Below are 23,683 nucleotides of genomic sequence, written 5' to 3' on the forward strand. Positions count from 1 at the left end.
TTGACCTTTTCAGGTTGTAAAAATACAAAAATAAATAAGAGACGGAAGTGATGTCAGCTTTGTGATTTAATTGTTATTTAATTTAGCCAGATTTTAATTTAAAGCGCAAGTAGTCACAATAACAAAGTGGACAATGATTTGAGGGACTCGCGGAAAAACCTTTATTCAATTACAGTTGTCAGTCCAGAAGCATTGCAGTGTGTTGTTAGCAGAAGGAAAAGTGTAACTTGTATTTAAATTACAAACAAAAGTGAGCAAAGAATGCTACTTTTAGAATCACCGAGGCTGTCAGTCATGGATTATGAAGATGTCTACACTGCACTACACTTTACATTGTGTTTACTGGCTGTTATTCGTTACGAAATTATTGAGCACAGTGAGCTCTTTTTGAGTGGACGCACTACGGACTATCTTAAACACCTCTGATTGGTCATTGTGTTCAGCGCTCACTGTCTGTGATTGGCTACAGTGCTCAAAGCTGTTGAACACGATGTAAACAGAAACCTTTGATGCTCTTTACGCTCGTGGTGCGTTCAAGTCATGTCGGATAGATCGTATTTACGAGTTGAACGCACATGAACGCCACCACAAAGTCGTTATTACGAGTGGGAAACTCTAAATTTTCTTTAAGCCCTGAGTTTCCGAGTTGGGGGCGTGTCAATGAGAAACATGGCGGAATCGATGGATGCAACGTCTAGTTGACGGTAAGTTTTAGTTTAAATTGATAGTTTAGTTGTCCTATAAACTTAAATTGGTCATGTTCTTGTTACGCAGCTGAAATCCAAGTAAAAAAATGCAGACCCTGTTGTATTTTCTTGTAATTTATTAACAGAAGGTACACCGCCATCTTGTGCCGACTAAACTGACTTGAACGCGCCCGACGTTGTAATTACGACTTGTCAACTCGTAAGTACGAACGTCCCAGGAGGACTTGAACGCACCATCAGACACATACAGCATTTGAAAGCAGTACCTATCAGCTGTCACTATGAGTGAAATTGCCTTACTGTCTTTATAAGCTGAACTTTTAACAATCTAAATGCTTTTCCGTCCTCCACATCAAATGCGACTAGCCGTGGATTCTCGCCATGAGCACGTCTTTTCTGGTGGCCATAACCAGAAATCATGTTTGAATGTTTCAATTGAAATATCACTTTTATCTATTTCTCACCTGCCGTTCACACTGTATAAAATCATTTTCAATTTTTCTGTGTCCCTACACACCTCAGCTCCCGTGTTCCTGGAAAAGTGGGATGCACTTAGTTTAATTTCCCGCCAGAAGAGAAGCAACGCGGGTGATGAAGAGACTAAACTCCCTGCCAACCTCGAGAGGGAGTGTTTAGAGGAAGTTTGTGATTACGAAGAAGCAAGAGAAGTCTTCCAGGATAATTATCGCACAGTGAGTCTGAATCTTAACCTGAATTCACCTGTCTAAACTAGGGGTGTGTGATATTTATCGTTTGTGATGAAATTGTAATTATTGGTTGTGCAACGACGTGCAAGCTGACATTATTGATTATGTCATTTACTTTGCACAAAGCAAGCAAATACACCTTGATAGTGCAAATGTCTTTGATTTTATATAAATAAACTGTAAGTTAACAATTTGAGTTCCATTTTGAGACGCAATTCTGTTAACATTTTGCCAACCAAAAATGTTGTTGACCACAGCAGAAGTGGCCTGTTTACACCTGGTCACTATTTGCATTTTTTTTCTGATCGGATAGCTATCCGATCGTGAAAAGACCAGGTATAAATGCCCTCCGAAACACATTTAAATCTGATCGCTCAAACCACTTCAGGAGGTGGTCTGGATGAAACTGGACAAGTGTGAATGCATCTGGTTGTTGAAACCACATATGCAAATTTTACTCCTCCCAAAATATTAAAATAATAAACGTGCGAGAGCATTTTATAGGCTATATGGCATGTTATAGTCAGATATGACTGCGCTAATGCGACATGTAACGTATCGCCGCGGATGAGTAGCCGAGTATCTCTTCAGCAAGCCGACACGCAAACTGCCACAAAGGAAACTGAAAGTAAGCCACAGACACTCAACACACAATCATCTTCATTAAAGGTAGTGAAACTAATCTATCTTTCCAGTGCTGATGTCGCACTCTCTCCTGTTGCGGTATTTGATCTTGAAATTAGCTGATAATGAATAAAATGCAGCACTTATCTGTTGCTTTCGTTAATGTGTACTCTGTTAAATTTGCATATAGCATGGGAATTGAAGACCGGATTTATATCCGTTTTGTGAAGACACAATGACTCGGCTCATTAAGACACTGACCAGTTTTCTTATAAAGTATAATTTCACGTCGGCGCCCCTAACCTTGTCGTTAGTGTGTCGACATATAGCGCAACTGTTTTCACGGCGACCCGAGTTCGAATCCCGCCTCGAGGTCCTTTGCCGATCCTGCTCCCTCCTCTCCTCCCAGTGCATTCCTGTCAGCTCTCTACTGTGCTCTCACAATAAAGGCATGAAAAGATCATAAATATAGCTTTAAAAAAAAAGTATCATTTTGCGTTTTTAAAATAAATTCAGTTTAAGGATGCAAATATTGCCTTGTAGTGGAAAAGTTCATTTCTGTCACGGCTGAGAACTAACCACTGCACAGAATATGAAGATCTACCTAAACAAAATCCTAAGCCTAAGCCATCCAAGATACCAGCACAAAACACACGCTCAGTATATTTTATTATTATCGTTATCAAAAAAAATTGAGAAGACATTTGTGTGAATATCGCACACTTCTAGTCTACGCGTTTAATATTACTACTAATATTCACAGTTGCACTCGTAATTATGTACAGACTTAAATGGATTGTGTTTTTGTTTCTTTTAAAGGACATCTTCTGGTCTGTCTACATTGGTAAGTTGTGAATGTTGCATATGCATGATGGTCATGTGAGAAAGTCAGGTGTCATCTGTTTTTCCAGATGTCTCCAGTCCTGGAGACCCACCTACCAAAATGTGTTAGATGTGTTAGACTAATTAAAGCACCTGGTTCAACTCAACAGCTGTTTAGTGTGTTGAATGGACTGGAGTTGGGAAACCCTGCATTTCAGGTACCTCAATGAGATGAATATAGACAAGTGGAATCAGTTGTTCCACTTGTTGCCCTGATGCAATCAAATTGATTAAAGAAACTAAAGAAATATATATAATACATTGGACCTATTCCATGTCCAGGTCAGCTGGTTATTAGATGAAACTAACAACAGTTAAGAAGTATGTTGGATTTCATGGGAAAGCAGTTGGTTATATAGCAATCATCATAAAACAGTATTGTACATGGGATTGCTACGATTGACCAATCATAATCAAGCCTTCCAGAGAATCATGTACTAATGTTCAAGATACGGTGTATTGTGATTTGATACATTTATAGACGTATAATGTTTTAAGTGTGTGACATGCGTCATCTCTGATGGTGTTTTACATGCTAGATGGTGACCAGTGTGCTGAGCAGCCATGCAAAAATGGAGCCATGTGTTCGGATAGTGTGGGGGGCTTTGACTGCATTTGTAAATCAGGCTTTACAGGAATCCACTGTGAGACAGGTATGTAACTGAACCCTCATCTTGATTGAGCTCTATTTAAAAAGTAAACATTAAAGGGATCAAGAAACAGAAAATGTAAATGTCCAGAATTAGGCTTTCTACCCTTCTGAAACGCCAGAATTTGTATTCGCCCCAGTTGTGATTTCCCTCTACACATCCCTTAACATGTAAATCAAGGAGGTCTACCTTTAAAGGGGTCATATGATGCGATTTAAATTGTTCCTTTCTCTTTGGAGTGTTACTTCTTTATGCTCTTGGTGCATAAAGAAGATCTGTAAAGTTGCAAAGACTAAACATGCCTAGAGCTTATCTGTGCTGGTCGCTGAGAAAATACAACAACTTTGCGCTGTGGATCACCGGATTGGCTTTCACCATGGACGAAGCAGAGTCCAGCCCGGGGTCGTCACATGTGGTTGCTGCAAGCCCTCCGGACGCTCCTTCGTCGAACCCGCTGCCTCTGCTCACTCTAGCCCTCCGGCCGTTCCTCACGCTAGCCCCCGGCTTCTGCTCACTGTTGGCCGCCGTGTGTGACGCTGTGTTTCGTTGTGAAAGTGAAACAATCATCGCTTCGGCCGGACAGGGCATCATCACAATATGGTAAGGGGCGTAACATTTCCGTCACACGCTTGGGGTATTCGGCCAATCACAACGCACTGGATAGCTGGCCAATCACAGCACACCTCGCTTCCCACATCTAGAGCTTTGTAAAAATCAACGCGTTTCAGAAAGGTGGGGCATAGAGGAGAAACAATAATGTACAGTATGTGGAAAATAATGTGTTTATGCAGTTTAAGGTTAAAAAAACACATTCCATTACGCCAAATACACAAAATAATGTTATTTTTAGCAACATCATATGACCCCTTTAAACTGTGGTGAGAACTAACCATTCTAAGTACGGCCTTTGATACAATCTCGTTTAACATCCTCCTAGACAAGCTGGACTTCCTTGGAGTAATGGGCACAGGTCTGTCTTAGTTTATCCACTGGTGTTCCCCAAGGCTCAGCTTTGGGCCCTCTTTTATTTACTATTTGTCTATTGCCCCTTGGAACATATTTTTAGGAAGTATGACATTCATTTCCACTGATATGCTGATGACGCTCAGCTTTATCTATCTTCTATGTCTTCCCTCCACCTTTACTGTTCAGCTGTTAGCTGAAATTAAAAACTGGCTATCCTCTAATTTACCACTAACTCAATAGTGGTATAACTGAAATCTTACTAGTAGGTACAATATCTACTTAGGCTAAATCTGATAGCTTCTCAGTGACTATTGACCTGTCTATAGTTTTTCCATCTATGCTTGTTAAAGTCTTGTTGCCCTTCATTTGTGTAATTCCTTTCCCTTGGACATCATATTTATGATTTCACATGTACTAAGCAATATTTTATTCCTCAGTGTCTAAATGCATGTTACGGTATGCTGTTTATTGTTGTTATATTAATATTCTTAGGATGACTTTTAAGGTGAACTGAGTGTCGTGAAAGGTGCCTGAAAATAAATGTGATGAATAATGATGCTGTGAGGTCTGTCAACAACTCATGCCTGTCATGTCAGTCACAAGAGCATAAATTAGTAAAGTGAATCCAGAAAGATCTGAACATGCATTTCATGACCCTTTCAACAAAATTATGACATACAACACTTAACATTTAGTTTGACCTGCTAAATAGGGCTTGAAACTCTAAAAAGTTCACCACTGGATAAGAAATTTTAGTATTTCTCAATTGTATTTATTACATGATGCTGAATGAAGTTCGTTGTTGTTCTCACTGATTTTTTTCCCCACATCTAGATCAAACGGTATGTGTAATCGATGAGAGCAAAGGGTGCAGTCAGTTTTGTAAGCCGGGCTATCAGTCGTACGAGTGCTCGTGTGCATACGGCTGGAAATTGCAGCAGAGAGAGAAGTGCGTGCCGGCTGGTGAGTCCATTACGCCTCTGTCTCACAATCAGTTTATGAACAATGCAACAGCTGATAATGGCAGATGAGTTGAGAAATTGTACTGATCACGAAACGTTGTGTTAATGTTGTAATAATGTTTTGCACTATTATTATTATTATTATTATTACTAAAATAATATAAACAATTATTTTGCAAAAGTAAACTAAAAAATGGGGGGAAAAATTCAGTGTTTCAATAAAGCAATGTTTTATAAGCATTATGTATGTATGTACTATTTTTTTGTTTAATACTTGCCTAGATATTGGTTATATTTTAAGAACACCAAAATAAATTTACAGTGGAACCATAACTAAGTGGATATTTTACCATGGTGTGAATACAGAATGGGATTTGTTTAGTAGTGATTGGGGAGAGAAATGGTCAACCAGGATAGGCTCTTTCCATTTGAAATGGTCAAAAACAGCCCTGCTTACAGTGTCTCACGTAAGATTAGCCTATATCAGTAAATTAGCTTTGTAAGGGAAACAGGTCAGTTTAGCTCAAAGGGAATTATTTATGTTTTAATAGGGAATTTGGTCAGAATCACTCTTTTACGGCTGACCATCTAGCCGGCCAGCGATTCACTGAACGAGCCGTATGACATCAACTCTGCAATGGATATTAAAATCCAAAATATAGTGAAAACTAGTGGTTCAACGGATCACAAATCTCACGGTCCGGATCATAGTACGGTTTCTGAGCCACGGATCGGATCGTTTTTCAGATGAGCAAGAAACAAAATCTATGTAACTTTGCTTTGCATAAGAACGATACCACAGCAAAAACTCTTAGCCTAAGAAAGTTCAAACATTATTAAAGAGACAAGTGAACAGCCAGTAAAAATAAGAACAAATAGGCTACACAAATTACAAACATGGATAAATTCAACAGAACAGTGTAACAAATAAGGTCGGTAGTATTCAGATACAGAAATGTAATAATTAAGTGTAAAATAAAACTGCATAGTGTTCACTGTATAAATTAAAAAAATTGATTCATCTGTGAAAAACGTGTTTTGTGATTTGATGAGCATAATGACAGCAGCAGGTATTATTAGGCTGCTGCCCCTTTAAGACCTGATGCATGGATCCAATATAGCCTGATGATACACATCCAATTTCTTTCTCAGCTGTTCTCGTTCACTTAAGACACAACAGACTGCATTTGCCACAATGATTGTCGAGATTGGTATTTTGTCATAATTTTGTGTATGTATGTGTCTGTTCAAAGGCAAGGAGTGAATGAGATAGGAAAGATGGTTCAGTTCGGTGTTCTCGCGCAGTCAAACGAGTAACGAATTGAAAACAGCGTGCGAGTAACGAATTGAGTTCCATTTCGCCTTTTCTTTCGCTAGAATGGTTTAAAATCACTTGCGTGTGTAAACACGTACAATTTATAAACTTTCATTCTATTATGGTTCAATTTTGCAATTAATTCGCGGATCACATGCGTGCCGAACCGTGGGGCTTGGTCCGTACGAATCACGGATCAACTACGAGCCGTTTAACCACTAGTGAAAACACTATTAATTAGCACAGTAACAAGATCGGCAGTTTAAGACATTAACTTGTAAGCACGAAACACAAGATACTTCTCTTTTCAATATAAATAAGACTTTATTGGATAAATCTAAGACAATATAAACTAATCTAACACACAAACATACGCACTCACACATTCACACAAGTTGCAGAAAGAGAGAAAGTGAGGAAAGAATGAGTTTAAGAGAATGAAAATGTGAAATCCCAAGTTTACAGCAATATGTGCAATTGCATAGATCTGAACAACCATCAATCACTTCATTAACCCTCGCATTGAGTTCAAATGCACCAGTTCAGCTAGAATCTGAAGGTAATTGCGTCGCTTGTTTAGGGGGTTCCCTTGTTGTAGTTGCTGAAAGGGGTTTCCCGAGGTTGCTGATTGGCTGGAAGTTCAGTAGTCGTTGAAGTGACGTCTTGGGAAGCCAATGGTTGGGCGTGTGCTGAAGATGCGGAGTTGTGGGCTGGTTAAAGTTTTGAGGCGGTCACAGACTCGAGATGAACCCGGAGACTAGGGTTGTGACGGTGAGGAAATTTTCCTACCGGTTAATCGACGTGTGACAACACCGGTAATACCGGTATCACCGTGGGGGCGGGGCGTTCCCTCTGTTCCTCGCGTTCCTTCGCTTTTAAATAGCTTGTAAAAGCGGCATGCGCATTTTACTTTCACTTTCAAATAGCGGCAATTCGGCATAAAGCAATTGTTTGTTTTTATTTCGTTTGAATTTTCCCTCTTTTCCTAGCTTTCCTTCCCTTTTAAATAGCGTAAAATCACCGTACACATTTTACTTTCACTTTCGAATTAGCGGCAGTTCAGCATCAATTACTTGAATGCAACAACAAAATACAACGTCAAACTCACTTTAGCCTATATATAAAACATAGAACTTTTATTAACAAAACGAATAAAAATACACCATGCTATAGGGCAGGCTATGCCTAATATAACTGACATAAAGTTTAAAAAGGTATACAAAACTGGAGATAGGCTACGTAAACGTATAATATATAACCAAATAAATAAGAATCGTAGAACGTTTATTAGCAAAACGAGTAAGAAAGCTTGGAGGCATGGCATTCACTTTGATGTCAAATAAAATAAATAAATGACACAAAGTTTAAATAAAGCAAAAATCAGCAAACAATGTGGAACCAATTAAATAAGAAACAAATGTTTAAAAAAACCTTCGAAAATCACCTTAGATAAACAGCAAAATCAACAGGATTTACAAAATCCAAAATATTGCCAAACAGGCGCTTTTGCATTTCGTTTCGAAACTAAATCATCCGCGATCGTCTTGTCTGTCTCACCTCACTCTTCTCGTCTGTCAGCTCGACTCGCTCTCCTCACTGGAGAAATAAATCTGATCTGTGATGCGACTGTCGTTCGGCACGCTGCACTGAGCAGCCGCGTTCAGTTTTTAATTGTAGTGTCTGTTCTTTTACTGAACTAAATGATTTTTATTACTATAAAAAAATCAAAACGACGGTGGGGGTCGGTGCCACGGTGTTGCGGCTTAACATCGGTATCACCGTCAGCACCGTCTATCACGGCAAGCCTACCGGAGACACGGCGTTGCGGCAAAACTTAACTCGGAACACAAAACTCTCAACAGAAAAGAAAATAAACTGAGGGAAAGAAAGAGAATAAGAGTGTGACGAGACTAGATGGATTTTCTCCTCATGATGTACGAAGCAGCTGGCATGTAAGCCAGAGCACGCTCAAAGTGCGCTAAAAAGCAGCTGCAAAAAGCATGGCAGCATAAAGCAAAAAGCGATGACTAAAAGCAATGGCAAAAAGCATAATTTGATGGTGTCCTGAGTATTTAAACCGGGCTGTTGGACACATCCCAAATAGTGTCTTGACCAATTAGACACTGTCTTAGCTCGGGGGGTGTTGCTATGTTTCTCCTCTCAATACATAAATCGCACAAATGTGAAGAGACATAGCATTTTTATTCCTTTTCCTCAGGCAATTGAATCCATTCAAGCTTCATGTGTGCTAGCAAGTGCATTTGGGAAGTGTTAATTCCAGAGTACAATCAATGTCAAATAATCACTAAGTACACATTTATTTTTCTCTTTAGTAACGTTTCCATGTGGAAAAGTGGCAAGTTTGAGTCAGCGGGGCCAACGTCGGACAACTAACATACAGTCAGACTATCAAGGACTCGCCTGCGGCCCAGAAGAGTGTCCCTGGCAGGTGAATAAACCACACTTGATCCTCCAGACATCATGTTTGTTGTTTACGTACACACTGCAAGTTGATGAAAGTCAGAGCCAATCTGCAGATTTGAGTTCACAGATTTCATAGAAAATCACGTAGCGTATGCTGGTCACAGATAGCTTCAGACAGTGTTTCTTCTGTAACTATTAAAAAATTCGGCAAGTGTATGATGACTAGTGTTTTGAAAAATCTGTTCAGACTTTAATAGACGTATAGTGTATTCCAGCCTTAAAGGGTTCGTTCACCCAAAAATGACAATTAGCCCATAAATTACTCACCCTCAAGTCATCCTAGGTGTATATGACTTTCTTCTTTCAGACGAATCCAGTCGGAGTTATATTAAAAATTGTATTTGATCTTTCAAGCTGTTTAATGCCACTCAGCGGGTGTTGCATGCATCAGTCCAAAAGAAGTGAAATAAAAAGCGCCCATCCATAATAAAAAAAAAAGTGTCTCACACGGCTCCGGGTGGTGAACAAAGGCCTTCTGTAGCGAATCGATGCGTTTTTGTAAGAAAAATATCCATATTCAAAACATAATAATCACTTTAATGTAGCTTGCGCCAACAGTTGTACACGGAAGCAGCTCCGGGCGGTTGACGTATGAGTTCAGCATTGCTTTTGGGTGAACTAGCCCTTTAAGTCGTTTATATCTACTTGAATTAAGTGCTGTTAGAGTTGAATGAGTTAGAATTCGTCCGCCGCTTATAACGGTGCGTTAAATCCAACAAAGGCAAGGTCTAATGTTCCACATCCAAATTTCGAGCAGTTTTTGAAACACCCGTATTCTGTACACACACAAAACAATAATTTCAGACACTCACTCTCACATTTAGATGCGGTGGTAACTTTACAGTGTGCAGGTACTTTACACTGTGTACATGTACTCATTTTTTCAAAGGCGATGCTGCGACATGGATTGGTTGGTTTCTGCAGTGGGGTGATCTTCAAAGAGAACATGGTTCTCACCACGGCCCAGTGCGTTATGAGGTACAGCGACTTTCAGGTGGCGGTGGGTGAGTGCCATTTATGTTTTCAGAGCAATTTCATGAAACACGTTGAACAGTGGTTTCCTAACATGCTACAAAACATTCCTTACACTCTACAGGTAAAAGGGTGACCTCATTCGAAGCAGGAGAGCAGACGCTTCAGGTAAAGCAGGTGCACATCCACCCGCTCTATGTTGAGGGCAAGCCTGACCATGACATGGCTGTAGTAGAGCTGACGCAGAAGATCGTCTTCAAGAAGAGCGTGCATGCAGCCTGTCTGCCCGAGAGAGACTTCGCTGACAGTGTGCTCATGGCGGGCGACTACATGGGTGTCATCACCGGCTGGAAGAAAGTTTCCGGTGCAACGGATCTTGAAGGGAACCTCATGTTAAACCACCTGTCCTATGACAAACTGCTGGTTTGCTCGCAGCGCCACTCTGGTCAGGTTGGTGGACGTGTCAGTATTTTATGGGGTTCCCATGGTCACGAAAAACCATTTAGATAATTGTTTCCTCATTATCAACCTTGTTATCATGCACTCATGCAATTGTATATTATCCAAGCATCAAAACATAAAACTATCCATGGTCTTGGTGTAGAGGACTCTCAGAATAATAGTAAACGTACAGGTGGATCGACCTAGGGTTTCTAGGGCTGCGCAATTAATCGAATTTCTAATTGCGATTACAATTAGGGATGCCTCAATTACGTAATCGTTCAAAGCGGCAATTAATCGTTCAAAGTCCACTCATGTTATTATCCGTGCTTAAGAAAGAGTTTTTTTCTTTCTACATGTTATCTTAAGGGTTTTTCACATTATTTTAGTTTTCGTATAACATTATAATACCACTCATATTTTTACTTTTTTATAATTTAAAGAAGAAACCAACCCGATGTATGTTTGACATTTGAGGCTTAATACTATAGAAAAGCACTAAAAGTTTTTCAGTTAGAGTGTTTTCAGCTTGTTTATTTTCGTATAAAAATGCGGCATGCCGTTGCATCAAACAATGGTATAAACGTCATTCAATGTAAATTGTGATAATCGTAATTAATAATCGCAATTACAATTTCAAGGGAATAATCAACAATTATGATTTTTGTCATAATCGTGCAGCCTTACTTTCTTCAGTAGCCAGGGTTTTTCCAATTCAGTAAAATTCTTGCCGACATTGCTAAAAATAAAAAAACGGGTCAATGCGTTAAAACTCTAAAGGGCCGACAATGGATGATGGTGAGATGCTACAGAGATGATGATGATAACAAAGAATCAAAACAGACGAGTTAGCTAGCTTTGGGCAACAACTGTCACAGCCAGGGTCAATATTTGCATTTGCAGGTATTAAAAACATCTCAAAAAGTCTGAATTTTTGCGCTTCCACAAATGAAGGCCTCAAAAAGTATTTAAAAGTCTTAAAATCATATTATCCGTGCGTACTCAGCAAAAAAAACGATATCTTCCTCAGTATTTTCGTCTTGTTTTCGGAGTTTATGGTTGAAACAAGTACAAATATCTGCCAGTGGGGTGTGAAAATATATTTATTTTGAATTAAGTTGATTTTTCTGAGCTCATTGGCAGATATGTGCTTGTTTTCATCATAAGCTCACTTAAGGTTTAATAAGGTGAAATTATTCCTTATATATTCTTTACTTGTAGTCTTAAAGGATTTGGTCTTAAATTGACTTTGATATAACCCTAGAAACCCTGGATTAAGCTCTATTAACATTACTAGAAAACATTAAACTGTATGGAAAAACAGGTTACTTATGTAATCATGGTTCCCTGAGTAGGGAACGAGACACTGCGTCCTCTAGGGGTCGCTATGGGAAACCTAGAGGACGCAGTTCGAAGTTCCCATGAAAGGGAACGTCTCAGGTTACTTATATAACCATGGTTCCCTGAGTAGGGAACGAGACACTGCGTCCTCTAGGTTTCCCATAGCGAACCCTAGAGGACGCAGTTCGAAGTTCCCATGAAAGGGAACCTTGGATTTCCGAAGCCCCTACACAGATAGATAAGGAGTGGAGCCTAGACAGCTTTTCAGGTCTGATTGGTTTGATTAATATTGATGTCTTGGGATTACCTGGTGCACAAATTGCTCAAAATAAAAGGGGGGGACAGAGGAAAGGAATATACAGCATGAATATCAAAGATATTTAAAGTAGATGCATATAACTGAGTGCTTTTATTTTGTCTTCAGGTCACCAACAAAATGGCGTGTACTATGCCTCGAGCTAAAGCAGACTGCATCTTGGGACACGGCAGCCCTTTGCTCACGCTGTACAGAGAGGTGTTCTTCCTCACCGGCATAGTCAGCCAGCCTTCAGGAACCGACTGCAAGAACGGTTATGTCTTTCAAAAAGTGTCCCGCTTCTTGCCATGGTTAAACACATTCATGCGCCCATAATGGAAGAGAAAAGAATGAATGCACAATACATTTCTACCCTGTTTTTTTTTTAGTTGACATTGCCTTTGTTCCCACTTATACTCAACAAATTACAAATGTTAGAAAAAGTCGGCGTTCGTCAGAGGGGGGTTTTCCAGAAAACAAGGTTAACTTGCGTGTACCCTGAACTCTTGGTTTGATAAGCCCAAAACTTGTTTACTCAGGGTGTGACTGTTAATACAGCGTTATAATTTAGCTTAGCCATTTACGTGTCTGTGACAAGGTGAGATGTATCTATGAGTTACATTATGAGTCCTGTAGCAAATAAACACATCCTTTTAATTGCGGAGCTGTAAACATGAGATGAGAAAATGTTGGTTTTAAGATTTGTAAGGTAAAATAAAATGAGCATTCGATTGTTATAATAATGCTATGCATAATAATATGTGACCCTGGACGACAAAACCAGTCATAAGGTCAAATTGAGGTTTATACATGAAAATTATACATTGAAATTATACATGAAAGCTGAATAGATAAGCTTTCCGTTGATGTGTGGTTTGTTAGGATAGGACAATATTTGGCCGAGATACAGCTATTTGAAAATCTGGAATCTGATGATTTCTCAAAATATTGAGAAAATCGCCTTTAAAGTTGTCCAAATGAAGTGCATATTACTAATCAAAAATTAAGTTTTGATATATTTACTGATCAACTTTTAACCATTAAAACCATTAAAAATGGTTTCCTGTAGTGTGATTTGGGACATGCTCCATTAGGTATTGGTGGTTTTAACAAGCCACCAATAGAAGGTGACCAGTTACTAGTAGAGACCAATAGGCACCATTACAGTTTCCATTAAAATCAGTATAATATCCATAATAACTGGTAAAACCATTACAAATTCTGTGATGGTGTCTATGGTTTATTTTAGCCGGGGGATGCGCATGCGGTGAAGCTGTGAGCAGTATGTGTTCAGAAAGTAGGATATTATAACTACCGTACTTAAATACCCTGAGCGTCGCGTCAGTTTTTGGAACGGAAAGCTGAGTTTTTCTGGAAAACCCCCTCAGAAGCGATCCGATTCGTGCTGTAGGTCCTGAACTTTTCCTGTGGTAGATTAGCAGAGGCTGAGAACGTTTTCACATTCTGATTACAAACGCATTTTGTTTTCTTTGAAATAGCATGCACTGATTAATCTTTCAGAGTAACACAATGAATGTGTATTAAAGGGGTCTTGATACAGATTTTTAAAAACTATTTAAGTTCCTGACATGCATTGTTAAGTCAGGTTTTTGTGTGTGTGTGTATCAAATCACTGCTAAATTAGGTGTATATGACCATTGTATTACTAACTGACCATGAGTAGTGCAGATGGCATAAATAAGAAACTAAAGCCAATTACAACTAGCTTTCTATAGACAATTTTAAGCTTGACTTTGGAAATGAATGCGCCAACAAAAACTGAACATCTGCTTGAGTTAACCTTGACTATGTATTTTATCATAAATAATGGTGTGTTTATTGGACAAGTGACTCCTGCACATAAATAAAAAATAGTATTAAATAAAAGAGAAACTGAAGTCTGTCTTATGATGCTGATATTTCACACACAAACTCAATGACACCCTCAAGCTGCCATGCTGGCAAGTAACAATAAAGCCTTCCTTATACATTAACATGTGCATCTCTCAGTTTAGGATATGTATAAGTATATTGTCATCATATGTCATTATACCTCAAACATTTCAGGGTGTTCTGAATCAATGTATTTTGTCAAGTGAAGTGAACTTCAATACAAATGTCTGGTGCTGATGTACTTTAATAGTGTTTCACGACACTTCACTGCAATTATAACACTATAACAGTTACCTAAGAAGGTAACTGTTACGGGGCTGACGAGACGTGAGACGTGCGGATCCATGTGCAAACTTTATTGAAACGAAGACAGAAACGTGGTCATGAAACAGGCATGGGTCAGATGAGGGCAAACAGGTATATGGTGGGCAAAACACAAGAATAGTCCTAGGGCTAGAGGAACAGACAAAGGAAAGGAAGTGGCGTGTGGCCAAGTATGGTCACCCATACTCTGAATTTCATGAGTTTATTATAGCCACCAAGACCACTCACTGACTTGCATGACAGTTTTCTTGTCAAGAATTATGTTCATAAATGCTGTTCTTTATCCCAATGGCCAGCGGTTATGGCTGTCCGCTCTCTTCAAAGGAGTCAAGGTGTTTGTCTGTCACTCCAAAGCAGTTCTCTGATTGCTTCTCTCTATGTTAGTTTTCAATGGAATAAGTCATATTCATCCTAAATAACAGATTTGGCAACTTCAGCAAAAATACACTGACGTGTGGATAATCTTATGTTGAACTTCCAGTAGTCTGACCTACATTCATCCTCTTTTACAGCTGATTCCACGGAGTAAATCAGATCCTGACGGTCATGGGAGAAGTTAAGGTCTTTGCTTTAGTGAATTAGTTCTTGCATGAATGTAGTTGAGCACCTTTATAAGAACTTAGCTGATGTCGTCTTACCAAAACTCAAAATAAAATCCAGCTCAGTCTATGTTTATATTTGTCATTATAGCATTATAGAATTAAAGCTCAAACGACAGCATATGTAGCACTGTTATTTCCCACAAAAAAAAAAAAAGTTATTTAGACCCATCTCTCTTGTTCTTTAAAGGTTTTCCTTTCTCTTTGGAGTGTTACAAGCTCTTGGTGCATAAAGAAGATCTGTAAAGTTGAAAAACTAATCTCTAATCCAGAGAGATATTCTTTATAAAAGTTACGAGTCAGCCACACCTACCTAAAACGGCTCGTTCTAACACGCCCCCACATGTCTACGTCACTATGTGGGAAGATTTGCATAACACCGCCCCAAATGTTCACGCATATTCGGTGACCATAAACTCAGTTTTTATGACAGCCACCATTATGTTTATATTTCAAAAAACTAATTGAAGTAGAAATATTATGTAAATGTAACTTTATTATTTTAAAAACTTCATTAAGTGTAATTTTAACACCAGTCAATTATTATAGTAATGTAGCACCAACTGACTCGTGTATATTTTACAGCATTAGTTGAGAGATTTTTTTTCCTTGAGAAAATTTGACATGTACTGTACCTGATATATATCCAAAATAAACGAGAATCGAATCGAATCGCAAACTTGTGAACGAGAATCGATTTGTGAAATTTGTGTCAAAACCCAACCCCATTGCCGATTGTAGTTGCGATTTCACAGTGAAAATTCCACACACACGAAATCTCAGAAACTCGCGTGATTACACGTCACTTCAGAAACGACAACAAACATGGAGTACGATAGATGTCGTCAGATTGCTCTCTTGGCATGCGCACTCTTTTGCAGTGAAAAACAGAAAACCAAGAAAAAGAATTGTACATTATTGTTCATTACTGTACTTTGGCCTTAAACAAAGGTCGAAGAAACATCAAACGCACCCTGCCATTAACGGCTTTGATTTAGTTTGTTATTACAATGATGGTAGGTAGAGGACAGAATGGGATTCAGGGATCTCCTCAGAATGACTGCAGCAGAATTTGAGGTCCTGCTCACAAAAGTAGCACCATTAATTACCTAAATAGACACCAAAATGAGGCTTGCCATCACTGCAATTTTTGGCAACAGGTTTGAAAATATATAATGCTTCTATTGTCCTCATTTGTAAGTCGCTTTGGATAAAAGTGTCTGCTAAATGACTAAATGTAAATGTAAATATATATTTACTCCAATCAGGAGAACTAATACCCTTATGAAAATCATGGTTAATTTGTGGTTATCATGGTTTAACTACAGTAACCATGTTATTTTGGTGTTATTTGTAGTAAAACCATGGTTAACTTTCATAAGGGAATAACAGAAGTGTTATTGGCTGTGGCATGGCAATATTTTGTTGCAATTTATTGTTTTGGGTTAACAGTAACATAATCCCCAATGTTAAAAGATAGATTTCTTGTACAACCAAGACTGTAAGTTGTTGCTCATTTTGTGACTCACAAAAAAAATCATTGCAAAGTGGTGAGGATGAATTAAGGACTCTGATTTAGGGGTGGTGATGTGTGGGTTTAGGGGTGGAGATGTGTGGGTTTAGGGGTGGAGATGGGTAGGTTTAGGGGTGGAGATGTGTAGGTTTAGGGGTGAAGATGTGTGGGTTTAGGGGGGGAGATGGGTAGGTTTAGGGGTGGAGATGTGTGGGTTTAGGGGTGGAGATGTGTGGGTTTAGGGGTGAAGATGGGTGGGTTTAGGGATCAGGGGGTGGAGACGAGTAGGTTTAGGAATATGTAAGGTGGGAGGAGTTGGATATGGATCCAACCTCGCCCCCTTGATCTTGTGTTCTGCAGTGTGGACCATCTCTACAAATTCAGTGATGTGCTATTGCTATATTTTCAGTGGATAGCATTATTTATTGTTAACTAGAACCTGGTTTGGTCTCTTCCTACATTTAAAACAGTACATAAATGTACTGTTTTAAAGGTAGGAACACATTTAACAACATTGTTTTTGTCTTTCTTTGGAACGTTTTCTCCTTATTTCTATTAATTTTCCTGGAATGAACTTGCAATTAGACTCAACTTCTTCATCGCTGGCAGTGTTACAGAATAACTGACCGAAACACTCCGGATCTAGTGGCTGTTTGTGTCCTCCTCCCAGGCGAGAGGAATCGACCCCTCAGTGACCACACGTGTGAGTTTTTAGATCTAGCATATCAAAGACATTATCTGGACAGTGGCCTCATTTCATTGTATAGGGCTCAATTGAATGAGCCATTAAAAACAATGCTGACCATTGATCGTCCTCCAGGGACTTTCTGTGAATTTGTAAAGCTGGCATTACAGCTAACCGGATCCCCTTGACCTTGGCTGTAGGTATGTGACTCCTCCCCTGAACGTTCCCTTGCCCTGTATCTCGCTCTCTCATTGGCTGTAGGTATGTGACTCCTCCGCTGAACGTTCCCTTGCCCTGTATCTCGCTCTCTCTTTGGCTGTAGCTATGTTACTCCTCCCCTGAACATTCGCTTGCCCTGTATCAGCTCTCTCATTTGCTGTAGGTATGTTACTCCTGTATCTGCTCTCTCATTGGCTATAGGTATGTGACTCCTCCCCTGAACGTTCCCTTTCCCTGTATCTCGCTCTCTCATTGGCTGTAGGTATGTGACTCCTCCGCTGAACGTTCCCTTGCCCTGTATCTCGCTCTCTCATTGGCTGTAGGTATGTGACTCCTCCGCTGAACGTTCCCTTGCCCTGTATCTCGCTCTCTCATTGGCTGTAGCTATGTTACTCCTCCCCTGAACGTTCGCTTGCCCTGTATCAGCGCTCTCATTTGCTGTAGGTATGTGACTCCTCCCCTGAACATTCCCTTGCCCTGTATCTCGCTCTCTCATTGGCTGTAGGTCATCACTGATGTAATTTCCAGTCAAAACACATTTCACACTGCAGGACTGTGAGTCGATGACAGGTCCAGATATTTAGCTTGCCAAATATCTCACGGGCATCAGTGACATGTCGTGATTGTCGCTCGTATGAACAAGCACCAATTTGCCTCCAATTTTGATCATTTGTTGCAATTTTCACAAAACTTTTAGCAATTTAAAATCGGGGCAAAAATTGTGTGTGTGCCCAGCATATTTGTGTCAGAGAGGGGTTGAGCTTACTTGGCAAACTTAACTCTCCAAGAACTGATGGAATGATGGCATTATATAGTCGCTGTAATATACCCCAAACCATCCTCTGTCAACAACAACAACGAAAAAGCACCATTCTGCTGTTATTTATATGCACATATTTGGAAAAACATCAATAATTTTAACATTTAAACTATATAAAAATGAAAATGTATACAAAATAACTCGAAAAGAAGTAATGTATACTGTTTACGTAATGATTTCACACCAGAAAGAAACTGTGCATTAAAAATAGTTGTATTTATTCATTAGCCAATACAGTATGATACTATTCACACAGGACATTTTTTGCATGTCCTTCTTACTAATGACTATAACCTTATAATTACAATTTATAACCCACACAACTATCATAGACATACTATTACCATGATAGTCTTCGTTAAGCTAGACAAACTTTGCATCATTAAAAGGATTTAGGAATCTCGCTTCAATAGCAACGAAAAAGCACCATTCTGCTGTTATTTATATGCACATATTTGGAAAAACATCAATAATTTTAAAATTTAAACTATATAAAAATGAAAATTTATACAAAATAAGACTCAAAAAGAAGTAATGCATACTGTAAGAAAAAAATAGTTGTATTTATTAATTAGCCAATACAGTATGATACTATTCACACATAACATTTTTAGCATTTCCTTCTTACTAATGACTATAACCTTATAATTACAATTTATAACCCACACAACTATCAGAGACATACTATTACCATGATAGTCTTCGTTAAGCTAGACAAACTTTGCATCATTAAAAGGATTTAGGAATCTCGCTTCAATAGGGCCTTTCGCACCTCGGGAATCTTTTCATAGTACCAGAACGAATTGTGGAACTACCCACTTTAGAAAGGCCCTTCTATTAGACTTTTTATGATTTAATAGATTATCAACATATCATCTTAACACACTAATTATTAAGCCCAAACACTTGTGTAGTTGTTCATGACTCCAATGACTTAACTCCCGTTGGTAGTTGCTCCCAAAAGTCACTTTTCTCAAAGTTGCTGGACACCCCAACATCCGGTCGCTGAATTTGCCAGCAAGTCAATGAGATCACGGTGCTTTGCTGCTGTTGGTGTAAACTGGGCTTAACTCACAAGGTTAATTGATCCACAGAGTGACAATATAATTGATGTGACCTGCAAATGAGCAATAGAAAACTAACTGTGCAAATCACCATTCCAGACTTTTTGACGCTCATACCTAAATCAGTCATTGGTCTAGATCAGGGTTCCTCAAATCTTGCCCTGGAGGGCCAATGCGCTGCAGAGTTTAGCTCCAACCCTGATCAAACTCACCTACCTGTGATTTTCTAATGATCTTGAAGACATTGATTAGCATGATCAGGTGTGTTTGATTAGGAATAGAGTTAAACTCTGCAGGAAAGTGGATCTCGTGGGCCAGATTTGAGGATCCTTGGTCTAGATCAGGGGTGGGCAAACTTGGCCCTTCCAGGTCACTTCCTTCAGAGTTTAGCTCCAACTCTAATCATACACACCTGAACCAGCTCATCATTGTCTTCAAGACTACTAGAAAGCTACAGGCAGGTGAGTTTGATCAGGATTGGATCAAATCTCTGCAGGAAAGTGGCCTGGAAGGGCAGAGTTTGCCCATCGCTAGTCTAGATCATTAGGGCCTTTCGCACCGCTTTAGTTCCAGAACTAAATGTACAGTACTAAAGTACTGGGACATAATTCCTGCCCATTTTTGCAATATTTGACAAGTGCAAACTGAGTTACTAAAAGATGCAAGAAAGCCATTTTAGCAACTGGACAGTTTAAAGGGGACATAACACAGTTTCACCCAATCTCATGTTAACCTTGAGTACCTATAGAGTAGTATTGCATCCTTTATATCTCCAAAGAGCGGTAGTAACTTAGTAAGCAACCAGGTTTTTTGTTTTGCAAATTGCACTGTGATCATTTCCCAAAATGACGTATGTGTGGATATGTTAGGAACTGTGTAAACCGGATGTTAATGGGGGTCCGAGACGGGACAAGACAAATGTAAAGAGGAGAGAACAGATGCACAAGTAGAGAAAATACTGTTCCCTAGTATTTGCAATGCTTAAAATATTAAAGTTCTAAATGCTGAACTGGAGGTGGGGTTTATATGAAGGGAACTGGCTGTTTTCAGAAAAGTTTTGATGACCTTTTATTTCATCTTACCTCTGTGTGGACCAATGTTAATTATTCGTCAACAACATTTTTTTCACCGACGATAATGAACTAAAACTCTTTTTGAATGACAAAAACTATGACGAAAATCTACTGACATTTTCATCAACGAATAAAAACGAGACGAAAATGTTAGGGAGGGACGATTTGGGAAGAGGTTCATTCAGAACGAATCTGCTGCGTGGTTCGGAGGTTAGATGCGTACATATGAACCGGCGGGACATAAGCTAACATACACTTGCTGCACGTTTCATAAAATGTTTAAAAATGTCAATATGTGGCAGTAAGAGAAGAGCAGACATATGGGTAAATCTGACGACGCAAGAGAGAGCTCAATTCGGTTCGGTTTTCTGAGCGCAGACACTGAAGCACACACACAGAAAGCGCCTCTCACAGCGCGCGAGTACTCTTTTGCGTAGCATGAACGGAGAATTACACACAAAATGATGGTGAATTGTCCGTTTTGACAAGTATTCACATAAACACAGTTGATTATGTCTCAAGTGAACGCAAACAGTAGGCAGAACGTGTATCAGTACATTACATCCATTGCAGCTGTGCATTCGGATTTAAAGGGACAGCAGCCTAATTTATAGTTGCTATTGTCCGAGTCATTGATGTTAATCAAGCAACAAAAGAAAAACTGAAAATCACACACTGCTCTTGACTGAAATACTTCAGTAGCCCTAAAGATTAATCTAAATTTATTTATAGAAATAAATATTTCTGCTTGAAAGAATGAAGAATATGGTAAACAAGTTGCTATAAAGAATGCATAATTAGCCGATATAACATTGGTGTTTCATTAATAAGAAGACCATGTTCTTGTTCTTTATGAGAAGTGGTTTTATTTAATTTTAACATAAAGGCATGTTGTGCGTCAGAGCAGTTAAATCTGTCTATCATGATAAAACCTTAATATCTAAACTATATAATGAGTTTGGAAATTTGAGAGAAATGCTTAATAAATGCACTGTAACTTAAACCCATTAGATTTTAGCCGACTAAATCTACTGTCGATTTAGTCGACTGAAATCTTATGATATTTAGTCGACTAAAACGAAATGGCATTTTAGTAAAAAAAAAAAAACTATTACTAAAAACTAAATCAAAATTTGCTGTCAAAATTAACACGGGTGTAGACCTGCTTTGTGATAACCAAGGAAACACTATATTGCTATCAGAGTGAATTAGCATTTTTAGCATTATTTGACAAAGCTGAAATCAGGTCGTTCTTGTTTTGCTTTAAATCTTAAAATTATACAATCTGATTCAAAAAAACAAACAAAAAAAACTGCTCATGCTACTTTGTTGGATCAAGATTATGCAGCGACTTTAAACAATCACCAGAATCATTCTTGATCAAAGACAATTTAAGTGAAAATTTTCACACCACCCATATAATTCTTCATAACTGCAAATAAGCTATTCAAACCACGTAAGAATTTATTTTTGAATTGATATAAAGCACAGGCTGGCATGATGAATCCTCAGTGCCAGCCATGCAGCAGAACTGGTGAGAGCTGGATCCTTGTTATGTAAGAGGAGTCGTCGAAAGCAGCACAAAAGAGTGGGAGCTGACTGGATGGGGGTGCTTTCACAAATGACGGAAGGCATGAAAATACAAAGTATTGGCTCTGCAGCGCATTACGAGTGTGTGTTCGAGCCCTGTTGTTGAAGAGCTGAGGATCGTGAACACCCCCCACATCTCTTGCTGTTACCATGGCAATCACTGCACAATTACTCATGACATCAGCTTTTCCCACACAGTGGAGTGACATGGAAACAAAATTAACTCGGCAGAGTTCAACTTTAAAGAAACCACATCGCTGTTTCGTCTATTTTTTGCCAAGTAAGAGGCGTTGTGGTCAAATCTCAGGTGAACCTTTCTTTAAAATCAAGTAGCGAGATGCATCTGCTTACTGATTCATGCATTGAGGAATCTTATTTCACTTCATCTTTTGACGCGTATGAAGTCGTTATACTATAAAAATGTATTAAAGCAATAAGCCCTGTAAAGCCGTGGTTTACGGTGAATTTATAACAGCTAAGGGGCGTTGTTACAACGCGAAGTGGAGTGCTTAAAACCCCCTTAGCTGTTATAAATTCACTGTAAACTACGGCTTCACGGGGCTTACTGCTTTTATAAAACGGTTATACGCAGTACGGTTTCACAAAATAAAACGGAGCAAATAAAGTGTAATGATATTAATAAAAACAGCATTCTTCCACCAAACAATGTAGTTCCTCAGAAACAGTTGTGATTGCAATAAAGTGGTTGCAAAGCAACACACAGACATAAATAAAGGTGTGTGTTTGTAGAGTAATTTACAACAGCTTAGAACGCGGCTCAGCCAATCAGAATCCAGGACCGTTTTATAATGTTAATTTTAAAACGCAAAACTTTGTTAGTCCAAAAACATTTTATTGAAACTAACTTGCTAAAATAACTAATTTTCTACCTCCTTTACTTTTCTGCTTCAGAAACGGATCAACTGCTGCCTAGTTGTTTTAATGATAGTTTAGTTGCATTTTTAAACCTCAGCTGGCCTTTAAAAATGAGCGAAAAGCATCTTGAACATTAAAAACAAAACCAAAATGAATGTTTAAATAAATCGTGAAATAAATTATGATTTATAATAAAATAGATATGGATATGTGGTATCTTAAAAGAGGAGTAACAACACTTTTTTGGAATTTGGTGCATTTGGTGGTCAGGTATTTTCATTGTGGCAATGCTGTATTTTTTTTTTCTGAAATCTTTTTTTTTTTATTGCGCATTCCAAGTAATATCAATCAAACTGCAGTTGGGTTGTTTTGATTAAGTAATAACTTAAACAAATGTTCTTCTTAGCAACATCATATGACCCCTTTGTGTATTTGATGTAATGAAATGTGTTTATGCGGTTTAAAGTTCAAAAAACACATTATTTTCCACATACTGTACATTATTGTTTCTCCTCTATGCCCCGCCTTTCTGAAATGCGTAGATTTTTACAAAGCTCATCGGTCTGAAAAAGCGAGGTGTGCTGTGATTGGCCAGCTATCCAGTGCGTTGTGATTGGCCGAATTCCTCAAGCGTGTGACGGAAATGTTACGCCCCTCACCATACTGTGTTGATGCTGTCCG

General features: G+C 38.8%; 1 protein-coding gene across 1 annotated transcript in view; it reads left to right on the forward strand.

Moving 5' to 3' along the window:
* proza (protein Z, vitamin K-dependent plasma glycoprotein a) overlaps positions 1–13,247 on the forward strand; it is a 14,672-nt gene extending 1,425 nt beyond the window's left edge. The window contains exons 3-10 of the mRNA XM_016259957.1: positions 1,230–1,399; positions 2,858–2,882; positions 3,460–3,573; positions 5,371–5,499; positions 9,147–9,262; positions 10,187–10,301; positions 10,394–10,719; positions 12,476–13,247. Of these exons, the coding sequence (XP_016115443.1) occupies positions 1,230–1,399; positions 2,858–2,882; positions 3,460–3,573; positions 5,371–5,499; positions 9,147–9,262; positions 10,187–10,301; positions 10,394–10,719; positions 12,476–12,682 (1,202 nt within the window). The 3' untranslated portion in view covers positions 12,683–13,247. The remainder of the gene's footprint in view (positions 1–1,229; positions 1,400–2,857; positions 2,883–3,459; positions 3,574–5,370; positions 5,500–9,146; positions 9,263–10,186; positions 10,302–10,393; positions 10,720–12,475) is intronic.
* Positions 13,248–23,683: the final 10,436 nt, after the last annotated feature.

This window comes from Sinocyclocheilus grahami, unplaced genomic scaffold, assembly GCF_001515645.1.
Source record: "Sinocyclocheilus grahami isolate Dianchi unplaced genomic scaffold, SAMN03320097.WGS_v1.1 scaffold1968.1, whole genome shotgun sequence".
Taxonomy (NCBI): domain Eukaryota; kingdom Metazoa; phylum Chordata; class Actinopteri; order Cypriniformes; family Cyprinidae; genus Sinocyclocheilus; species Sinocyclocheilus grahami.